This window comes from Argentina silus (assembly GCF_951799395.1).
Source record: "Argentina silus genome assembly, chromosome: 14".
NCBI classification, from domain to species: domain Eukaryota; kingdom Metazoa; phylum Chordata; class Actinopteri; order Argentiniformes; family Argentinidae; genus Argentina; species Argentina silus.
This window is the reverse complement of record NC_139668.1, coordinates 9,148,550-9,160,226: the sequence shown is the minus strand read 5'-3', so window position 1 is coordinate 9,160,226 and position 11,677 is coordinate 9,148,550. Positions and strand designations below refer to the sequence as shown.

The following is an 11,677-nucleotide window of genomic DNA, read 5'->3' as shown; positions in this document are numbered from 1 at the left end:
TCTACATTTTCTTTTAGATTAATGCAATATAATCACATTGTTGCAGTTTATTTGAAATGTGTTTATTCAGCTTATTTGTCATACTAAAATGAAGTAAAGCTGACAGTACATGATGAATGTTTCAACCATGTGATTTGTGTTTGTATTTGCACATGCGTACTGTATGTGTGTAAATCTGTTTGTTTATTACAAGGTGTATTGAAACACTATGCTCATTATCCATGATGATTATAAACAATTTCTGAGATCCAAAAAAAGTCTGAACATTGAGTACAGTTAATCAGAACAGATGTTTTTTCTTATGATCGTCAAACTATCTTCCATTCAAGCTATCCGACATCATGGCCAAATGTCCTGGAGGAGACCAGAGACTCCTATTCCTCACAGCCCAGCATCTCTGAGGAGATGTTCTTTGGTTGTGGGAGGATCCTGCTGTAAGCCAGGAGCTTGGGGCTCTCATAGTGGAAGTACTGAGACCCCACAAACACATTGATCCCGCTAGGCCCACACATGCCTGCATCTATTTTTTGGAATGGCAGGAGAGCTTCTCTTTTCATGGTCCTAGGGGTGGCAGAGAGGTCAATGTCTAGCATCTTCTGTCCTGTGGAGAGGATTAGAGACAGGCAAGGCAATGAGCTTCCATCAAGGAAGTATTAAACCCTACAGTACAAGGGAATCTTAATGTAACTATTTGAATTTGAATTTGAGTATGCAATAATATTTTATGTTGTAGGTTAAAGGTCCAGTATGTAGATTTTAGCTTTAAAATAGTGCTGTATGGCCATGATAAATTGGTAGCCTTCAAGGAATGAGATCAAATGATGAAGAACGTTCAGTGAAGAGGGCTGTATAACTCCAAACAAAGCGTTTTCTAAAATCTGGTGTCGGGTAGGACACTGGCTTTTATGTGCGTATTTCATGTTTAGTTTGTTTACAAGGATATGCACATTTTCAAATTGTCAGTGTGGCCAGTGAGGGCAGCAACACACCAAACTACATGCTGGACCTTTAAGTGAAATATCTGCAGACATTGGTGATGTATATGACCATATACCTTGAATAATGTGCACAATATCATGATCTGCACACACAAAAGCTGCGTCCACAGGGCCTTCGATGCCCAGCTCCTCCTTCAGGGTTTTAGGGTACCCCTCAATGAGAATGGCGTGAGCAGCTGGTTTGTAGATGTAAATTTGATCCCCCTGTCAAAACCAAATATAGGGTCATTTGATATATTTTCTTTTGGGTTATATGCAATAGCCAAACACATGATAGGTACAAAAACGACTGCCTGAATAAAACCCACTGGATTGGCTCTATGGTAGCTTTATATTAAAAGCAGCAAACATCTTGACGTGTCCCACCTTGATCATGTAGATCTTTTCGTTGTAGGAGAAGACTGCATCCACACCACTGGCGACCTCTTTCCAGGTCCTGGCAATGGGGAAGGCATGTTTGCCATCACGATGTGTATCCAGGCGAATGTAGGTAGAACCTGGTTAAGTGACGGGATGTGTAAGTGATTAAGACAGTATCTCTTCCTACAGTAAGTACTCCGTACCAGGACTGAAGCAAAGAGTCTTATTTACACACACACACACACACACACACACACACACACACACACACACACACACACACACACACACACACACACACAGCTCCATTGCCGCTTGCAGAATTTAGGATACTAACCCATGAAGGAGTAGGTTTTGCCTGCGTCATCTGAGGTGATGGCATCCAGCATCATTTCACTGCATTTGGGCACCTTTCTGTCACCTCCGTGGCCTAGGATCCAACAATAACATACCATACCTCAACACAATCCAAAGGTCTTTTCTCAGAATTTGGTTTGTTACCATGTCACTTCTCATGGTACAGCAGCCGCACCGCCCTCAGCCACAAGGCTCCGCAGAGGGTGGTAAAGGAAGCCCAGTTCATCACAGGCCATGAGCTCCCAGCCGTGCAGAGCATCTACTCCGGGAGGTGCAAGAGGAACCCCCCCCCCCCCCCCCAAGTTCCCCATCTGCACTACCTGTGCGCACCTGCACCAGTGACATTCTCCAATGACACTACACATTGCACATTTGCACTCTCTCATACACACACACACACGTAGATGCACTCACACACATACATGCATATATTGCTGCTACTATATTTATCTACCCCCTCCACTATTGTTGTTGTGTTTCTGCTGTTATCTCTATCTTATGTTATTGTTTTATTATTTACTTAATTGTTGCACTGTTGAGGAGCTAGCTTGCCCAAAGCATTTTATTACACCGTCTACAGCTGTATTCTGTGCGTATGACAAATAAACTTTGATTTGATTTAATTTTCTCTGGGTGGGTTCCTGGGCAAGGTCTGCTCACCGAAATTGGGGCACCTCATGAAGTAATGCCTGGCGTCTTTGGGGTAGTCTCCCTCCACCTCTCCAGTTACGGGATGAAACCTGGTGAAGCTGTGTCCACGGAAACAGTAGTAGTGCTCCATCCAACGGAAGACAGAGGTGCAGTTGGGAAGGTTGGCCCACTGTCTCATCTTGACTGATTGGGTGGCGATGTCATAGTTGTAGACCTCATCTCCTGTTGGAGGAAAATAGTGGCATACACTAAGTGGCTCATACTAAAAGTATTTGTTTCTGGTATTATTACTGTAAATCATCTGTATAAGTTACTTTCAAACGGTATAATAATGTGTCGAAGACAATGTTCATAAATGCAGGAATACTGATTTGATAATGGTTTATACAATACTTATTAGTTATTTATCAATTCCTTTTAGCAACATGACAAGAGAGAAGAATTGGGGATGTGAATTATATTTTGTTTGTATTTGTTATTATTGTTTCATTAAGAGATTATCCTATTTGTGGGCCTCCTTTGGGGGGTGATGGAGGAGCAATAGACTTACCCTTAAAGAAGAGGACAGAGTCAGTGGAACACTCTCCCTTGGGGCACTCCACGGCAGCGTCCAAGTGGCTAGGAACCCCAGGGAAGTCCTCTTTGATGTCCTTAGGATAGCCCTCCTCCAGAGAGTGGTTATAGTAGCTGAAGACCTTATCATCCTAATGGGTGAAGGACAGAGTATAAGAAAAAGGAACACATTTAAGAATACAATTGCTGGTGGTTACATCATTTGAAATGGGGAGATTGGAAAGGGTTTAATCAAAAGGCCAACGGAATCTGATGGCACAGAGTACAATTGCTACAATATACTGTACATTGAAATAAAACTGTACAGAGTAAATGTGGAATAAAACTGTGAAGAAGTTACACCATCCATAAAAGGCAAATATACAACTTTACATTAACATTAAACATTAAAAGAGGTATAAAAGGAAAACATGACTAAATGTTCAGGTCCTATTCATATGTTTGTAAGTAGGTACCAGGAAAAGGTACATGTGATCGTGGTCTTCGGGCTTCTCCTTGTTGTGCATGCGGAAGGCAGCATCAACGTGCCCCAGGAGGTGGTAGTCATCCAGCTCCTGGAAGGTGGTGTTAGAGAGCTGAGCTGGTCCTTGGAAACCCTTCCACAGATGGTCACCTGAGGAGAGCACAGGGCAGACCTGGCATTAGACATACTCATGTACATAGGCCCAGTCATCTTGGGGACCCTAGGCAAGATCTTTACTTGGGGCCAGGGTTTTAGGGTTTCCAATTTGGGGTCAGTGTTTCTGACTCCCATGTAGAAGGGTTAGGGTTAGGGTTAAAATATCAAAATTCCACCACCCCACTCCCATTGAAAGTCTATACCTGTATATCCGTTAATATCCTGATATGTACATTATTGTGATAACATTTGTTGATTTGAACATCATAATCCAAGATTATGTTGAAAGTTTTTGTGATAATATTTTGTATTCTCTCTCTGTTTACTTTCAGCTGCTATGCTGCTAGTCAGCTATTTCATTTGGGGGCCCTAGGCTATCGCTTACATCACCTATTTTTTGGGCCAACCTTGCATGTATGTACATGTTAGCATGGGTATCATATCACCCCATATCACATCATCAAGCAATGGCATGCAGAGAATAAAAACTGTGGGGTGATACAAAATATCATTGTACAATCATGAGGGGAAAGAGAGGGGGAGGAGATTACAAATATTACTCATGAAATGGTTTTATACCCTTAAAGAAGAAGGAGTTTCCTTGCTCATCAGGGGCGATAGCATCAAACTCGATGCCGTCACACCTGTCTAGTTTGGCATCAAAGTGGGCATCCTCATTCTGGGAGTCTCCAGGGTCTGATGGACCAATCAGATTCAAATGTGAGGTGTAAAACAATGACCAGCTATTTGTATTTATATATATATATATATATATTTTTTTTTTTTTTTTTCATTTCATTTTTTTAATATGAGTATTAAAACATTTCTGCACACACAAAAGGGGCATTGTACTCCTACACTGTAGAAACAGATGACGTAAGGGGTGGAAGAGGGATTGAAAGACAGCTGTGAGGCTGTGGCAACCCCAGTTGTTTGCATAGCATGCATGGATTATCACACAGTAAATGACTGTTCCTTAAAAGAAAAAGACTGCTCAGCTGTGCAGCACACTCTGGTGTCAATCAATTATTGAAGGGGCAATCTGGAATTGGTACTGCACATACATTTTTTTTTACTTTGAAATGCATCCAAAACGTAAACTCACCTGCCATCATAACATCATGGTGCCTGTGCAGAAAAGAAAACAGAGACAGTCAGACATTACCTTTAATCTATTGACCTCATTCTAACTCAAATCGATGGAATAGGTGATACACAGCACAAATCACACCACTACCGTAGATAATGGTTAATGTAGATAACGATTATCTTTAATGTAAGCCTTTTTTTTTTTATGTAATGGCAGACTTTTTTAGGGATTAAGCAATTGTGAGAGTGTGAATCAATAACAGAAGGGCTGAGCTATATGACTGACTTTGACCACTCTTTGTGTTTGGGTAATTGATCCTGCTCATGGCCTCAGCGAACTGTCAATCAAACGTATGAAATTAATCTGGCCAGTGTGGGAGCGCAGTATCCTATTGTGTGCCACAAGTCTCGTTCTCTTACATTGCACAGCATGGGCTCTGAGTCTAATAAGGTCACAACCTGACAATAAACAAAGTACTGTTTGTACGCACAGGAGTATTTTGTGGTGGCTTCTGTACTCTAAGAGAAAATGTCGACTCAGACCCTCCATTCCCTTGTTACAAAATTGACGGGGCAGAAGACAGAAGAGTCCAGTTGACTCTTCTACCTCCCAGGTGTTCTCTCTTGCCCCCATTTATCAAGGATCGGGTCTTGCTGGAAAGGTCAAAGTAAAAGCTTAGCAGTGTATCGGTACTCACGTTGGAGCAGCGTAGGTGAGGGCCAGTGCCAAGCACAGGCAGAGGGTGTGGGAGAGCAGCATCATGTTGAGCAGTCCTCTAAGTGCAGATTCAGAAGAGAGTTGAGAAGTGGACGGTGCCTTAGCAAGAGCTGACCGGACCAGGACCTTTAAACTGTATCTTGCTGTGAGTGGGTGGACCATGGACACATTGGGAAATCTATGTGTGTGTGGGAATGTGTGTATAACACAGTGTACTGTTTACTTTAAGAAAATGAGGAGGAGGGGACTTTTATCTGTTGCAAAACACGCTTTTTATTGTTCAGTGCATTGAACTGCACCTATGTGCTATATAAATAAAGTTAGTGATTATAATCATTTCATTGTTGAAATGGCATTAATGAGAACACATTTAGAAATTATCTATCAATTTGTTTTAGAAGAAAAGTAATCAAATTGTACAGTACCAGTCAAAAGTTTGGACACACCTTCTCATTCAATGTTTTTTCTTTATTTTTATTATTGTAGATTAATATTGAAGACATCAAAACTATGAAGGAACACATATGGAATTATGTAGTAAACAAAAAAGTGTTAAACAAACCAGAATATGGTTTATATTTTAGATTCTTCAAAGTAGCCACCTTTTGTCTTTGATGATAGCTTTGCACACTCTTGGCAAGTTTGTGTCCAAACTTTTCAGATTCACTATCATTTCCCTGCTTAGTTTCCCGGCTGTTTTGGCAAGTCAGGACTTTGGACAAGTGGCTTCAGCAGTGATCTCTGAGTCAGGGAGACAAAGAAAAGCCTGTGATATACTGTAAGCCCAACATCGGAATGTACAGGGAGCCGCACTTCAATATCCTAGGGCCTTTCACAGTTACCCTTGTTGTTTATTATTGCTCCAGATCTTTCTAATGGGGTAACACAACTTGATGTTGAGGCTGAAGACTCGAGTTGATACCATTTTGTAGTCAATTTGAATCAGCGAATAAACTGTGTTTCTGGTGAACATCAAAGTAAAAACATCACAGAGAGGATTTAAATCTAAACAAAGTTGGATTTGTTTTTAATATTTTATGTAATTGACAATCAACAAACATAAAACATGTTCAAAGCCATATTTGTATATGTGTAGTGACCGTCTCATAGGAAACATTTGTGTAACCATAGTTTGTATCTGGGGATACACAACATTTCAACAGACTTCAGAGATTAAACATTTCATTCACTGTGTTCTGAGACTTGCGACATCGCTATTATTTGAATTGTCCATTTCTGTTTATCATTAACAACATGTAATTTAATCTTCAGTCAAAATAACTATAATTCTAACAAAAGCTACAAAGTTCCACCCTTATGCAGTGGAACTGCATTGACTTATATTAAGACGTTAGGAAAATAATGCACTTTATCACAACACCTATTAAGATCATCTACTACTATAAGGCTACTACTGACCACTACTTAGACATTTTCCAGCTATTCTCCATCACTAGTTTCAAACATGGTTAATCATCACACTATGATTACTGTGTCAGCTAAGACAAAGGGCAAATTAAAGGAGAAAGTTAATATATTTGAGCAAAGAAAATTAACCTTTATAGTAAAAAGATGTACCCTTCTCTACTTTATCAGTCTTTAACCATATTTTACCATTGTATCTTTTGTTTCACTTCTACTAGAAAAACACATAAGATTTAATCAGAATCTAGGATAATGTAGGCTGTTCATGACTGGAAAGCTACACCAGTATTCTGAGGAATGTTAATGACCATCTATTCTCTTCACCTTTGGAGTGCCTCACTTGTAACGGTAGATCTTGATGCAGTGGTTCATGCTGTCTGACACCACTACATTGCCCTCTGGCAGTAGGGCCAGGCCTCGGGGGCTGCTCAGACTTTCACTTACTAGGGGCCACCCAACACCCTTGGCAGGATACAACAGCACACGGTGCTGCTTGCCCCAGTCTGCCACCAGGACATCCCCATCGCTGTCGATGCAGATGCCCCAGGGGCAGGCCAGAACAGGTCCCAAGCCAGAGCACACTCCCAGGATACGGATGGTGTTCCAGCCAGGTTCCAGGACCCTGATGCATGGTGCACGGCCGGTCTCATTGCCTCGCTCTGACACAGCCATCAGTCCAGAGGTTGGGCAGGCAGCCACCAGATAGGGTCTATGGAACCCTGTGACTATGGTGCGCTCCGACTTGACACCTGTCTTCGGGTCCAACATTAAGGCAGTTAGAGTGCCACGCTTGATATCGGCCACCAGGAACTCATCCAGACGGGTGACAGTCACTCCCCTGGGTGCGTCCAGCTCTTCATGGGTGGATCCTATCATTGTACCTCCAAAGGTCTGGAGAAGGCGTCCATGACGGCTGAACACCAACAAGGCACGTTCAGCAGCACAGGTCAGAGCAATGAGGCCCTTGGTGTTTACAGCCACATCAAAGTAGTTACAGATGCGGGCAGACCTCTCAGATCCTGTGGGGGACACCTGCTGTACGACATTCTTCTGTAGGTCGGTCACCTGAATTCGGGCATTTCCACAGTCCACTACAAAGAGTTGCCCTTTGACAGTGGCATGGAGCCCACTAGGCAGGTTGAAATCGGTGCGCCCTGAGCCCTGCTTCCCAAATTGCTTTACCAGGCGCCCTGCATCGAATGCACTTGACCCACCATCTTCCTCCAAATCTTTCAAGGTTGGCTCTGCTTTCTCTTTCCTGCCTTTGTCTGATCGTGGTTGTTCCTTAGCTGGGTGCAAGCCGCCACCTTCAATGGCTGACAGTGACAGAGATCGGCTCACACGGTTTTGTCCTACACCACGTTTCATTGGCCCTTGGGCTCTTGATACTCTTTCATCTGAGCTTGTGGGACTTCTGCCAGACTCAGATCCTCCATTCCCTTGTTCCAAAGTTGATGGGGCAGAAGACAGACGAGTCCGAATGAATCTTCTACCTCCTAGGTTTTCTCCCTTGCCCCCATTTATCAAGGGACGGGTCTTGCTGGAAAGGTCAGCAGTGGACATGACACGTCTGTGTTCCTGGTTAAGGCAGCCATTACGAGGGGAGTTGGCAGTGAAGGTGTAACAGGAGTCCTCACTGTCTGCCGGGGAGGGGGGACTTCCTTCATCCATAGATGTTCCATGGGGGGGTTTATTGGGGGACAGGCTTTTACGTGAGTGAGGGCGATATCTTGAAGAGAGATCCAGAAGGCTGTAGCTGGAACGAGGTCTACCATGATGTGTCCTAGGAGAGGTCACTGTTTCATAGATGTTTTGAGATGTTCCTTTCCAAGTTTTCTGTTGTTGGATGCTAAGCTCATGTCTGTCCCCTTCCGGAGGGCAGGATGGTTCCTCGCTGGGTACCAGGACCAGGGTTCTTTGTTTTCTCTGACCCTTGAGGATGGAGCGTCTCTTGTTTCCATTTTGTCCACTACCTGGTTCATCTCCCTCTGACTCTCCATGGCTGGAGATTGGAGGGAAAGCCAGGAAGAGGTCCTGCCCATGTGTGTCTGAACAGAGAGACTCCAGTTCCTCATCCTGGGATGACTCAGATGCACCACGTTGCCGGGAATCAAGCTGTATCTTTGAGATCGATGGCTGGACTTCTTCCTTAAACTCATCCTCGTCAGTGGTTGACAGACGTAGTTTCCTGACTACACGCATGCTCCCGCTATTTTTCTTTGAGGCCACTGCATGGTCATGCCCTGGTCCACCTCCATTTAAGGGGGGATCCTTCCGAACATCCACTGGTCCACATTCTCTAAACATCATCTCCCCTGAGTGGAGGGTACATTTCTGCCCTTGATCTCCACAGACACCAATGGGGTAGCTCAGACTGTGTTCCTGCACTTCAACCTCCCCTAAATTCATGGCTTTAGGCTGGGTGCTAGGCTGGAAACTGACCCTCTTCAAGGAGAGAGAGATTTCCCAAGGTTGCGTAGCCTCTGCCACACCCCTCTGGAGCTGATTTCTGTGGGGTCCACCACTATTACCACCCCATCTCTGGATCTGCTCCTTCAGTTGGCCCAATTTACGGAGCTGCCGGTCAACCAGGGATTGTCCGACCCGAACCGCTGCAGCATTCTCCCTCTTCACCTGCTCAAGGCGCCGTTGAGCTTCCCGGTGGTCCTGTTCAACCTTCTCCAGCAGGCGGCGCTCTTGTCGTTGAGCCTCAAGGATGGCATTGTCTAGCTCTCTGTTCACTTCCTCCACCTCTGCCGATTGTCGCTCTCGAAGGCTCTGCAGCTCCTGCTCACCCAGCTCCAGGTTGCAAAGTGCCTGTGTCATCCAAGTCGGTGGAGAGGTAAGGGATAGGGGTGCAAAGATTGACCCTCTTGGGGTGGCCATGTCTCTCTGTGCAGGAGAGCTGTGCGTCATCAAGGATGAGAGGCCAGAAAAGGCTCTTCGCTCTGAGTGAGACCTCATTAACATCATGAATGATATGATGGAAAATCCTCTCGTTGGCCTGGTATGCTTCTCTTTTCAGCTTTTTTATTTGCTGTTTAAAACCTGTAAAGAGAACATGAATGAGATGACTATAATAAGAGTTTTTTTAAATAAAATGATGAGCAATAAAAAAGTAAAAGATTTGATCAAATATACCTTACTTGAGGCTGGAGGAAACTCAAGACAGAATTTGTTTGTTTCTGCTGAATGTTTCAGATGACTAGATTGTACTACATTTCCCTTTCTATTGTTTAACTATTGTACACTATGGCGATCATGTTCTTTCTCCCTCAGTTAGACACTGTTTGCTCAGTGTCAAATGAGCCACCTCTAAAAACAATAAAAAGATACATTCCTAAATTCCCTTTAAACATTCTTCATACGGTCATGGTGTAGAATATTCTACACTTCATTTGAGCGATTGGTGCAGGCAAAGAAGTATAAGAACCAATTTATTTAGATATTTGTGATTGTAGGGTCCTTGCATATGTCTCTCAATTGACACACTGTCCTCGTCTCAGCCTTTGTAACTCTAGATGCTTCTCGGGTCAATCATCTTGGGACCAGAACAGTCTGTTAGTGTCACTCATCATCGTAACCCAAATGTCTCAAATTGTTGGTTGCACTTGGAACACAGACCCCTATTGTCACTACTCATGGATACAGTAGTGCTTATCTGCTCAAGGTACTGAAACTGAACTCTCTTTCACAGCAAACATAAAGTGCCTGTAAGGGACTCCAGATGCATTAGGGCGTGTTTGGTATGGACTACAGTATGTGCATGTTTTATGTACAGGAGGACAAAAAAGTCCTGTTCTGGAAACCTGCATGACCTGGATGGATATATAGGCTAACTCTGAAGCCCTAGTTAGAGAAGTCTTTTACCCCCCGGGAGCAAAACAACAGGGCTTTTTCTAGGATGAAAGGGTTAGGGATCGGTTTACCTCAGTGTGCTCTCAATAAGGTCCCCCTGGAAACATATGACCTCACAGTGTGAATGGATAAAAACAGTTTCTCATGTTTTGAATAGACAAACCAATGATGTAGCCTGTTCTGTTGTATTAATCTAGGCCAGCTGACCCTTTGATGCTGCAGTAAAACACAAGAAACCCTCTGAGGACATTTGGAGTAGCAGATAAATAAAATGATACTTACCACTTAAGAGGAAAAATAAACACAGAATTTAAAAATGCTAAATTGCTTACCATATGCTAAATGAGCAAGTACAAATTACCTGACAGGTATACAGACAGATCTCCTTGTTTGTTGGAATGTGGGAAAATTTAGGTCTGCATGTCACTAACAAATCCCAGTCACTCGTTGGAGTGGGGCCACCAATCCCTCTCATGTTACCCCACTTAAATGTTGAATGAGGGGCTCTGGTTGCTAAGTTACCAGAGGACCTGCATGGCACTAGCTGAGGTGTTGAGTGGAAAATAATACGATAACAGTCATATTGATAACAGTCATATTGAGAAAAGCTTTCAAGGTAACTTAGATTTGCTCGAATCTTATTGAAGGTCAATCATCTCACAATGCTAGCAGTGACAATGCTTATAGTCATTGCTTACAGTGATGGTGCAAATACATCTATCAAGACTTTATTTTAATATCTCAGTCAGTACATGAGCAAACTTGTAAAGGCAAATACATTGTTGTTCCTATTCATTCAATCAAATAGATTATTCAATTAAAGCAGCACAAACGGGGGTCTTACCTGGGCTCAGGCGTGCTCCTCTTCCACCACTGCTCTCTGTGCTCTGTCCTTCAGTTTCACATTCTCCCTCTCTACACTTTTCTCTGTCACACCCCCTCATCTCCATTTCAGCCCATTCTTCACAAGTTGTCAGAATATTTGAGACTACAGCACATTACACAGTGTCTCTCACTCTCACACACAAA

General features: G+C 43.3%; 1 protein-coding gene across 1 annotated transcript; it reads right to left on the bottom strand.

The window, feature by feature from the left end:
* Positions 1-280: 280 nt before the first annotated feature.
* Positions 281-5,410, bottom strand: hpxb (hemopexin b; the record flags this gene model as incomplete). Its single annotated transcript, XM_083684381.1, has 10 exons — positions 281-601; positions 1,055-1,202; positions 1,365-1,495; positions 1,696-1,788; positions 2,376-2,588; positions 2,917-3,070; positions 3,395-3,552; positions 4,138-4,254; positions 4,664-4,686; positions 5,346-5,410. The coding sequence occupies 10 exons, from the start codon at positions 5,408-5,410 to the stop codon at positions 375-377; spliced, it is 1,329 nt and encodes a 442-aa protein (XP_083540507.1). The 3' UTR covers positions 281-374.
* Between the last annotated feature and the right edge of the window lie 6,267 nt (positions 5,411-11,677).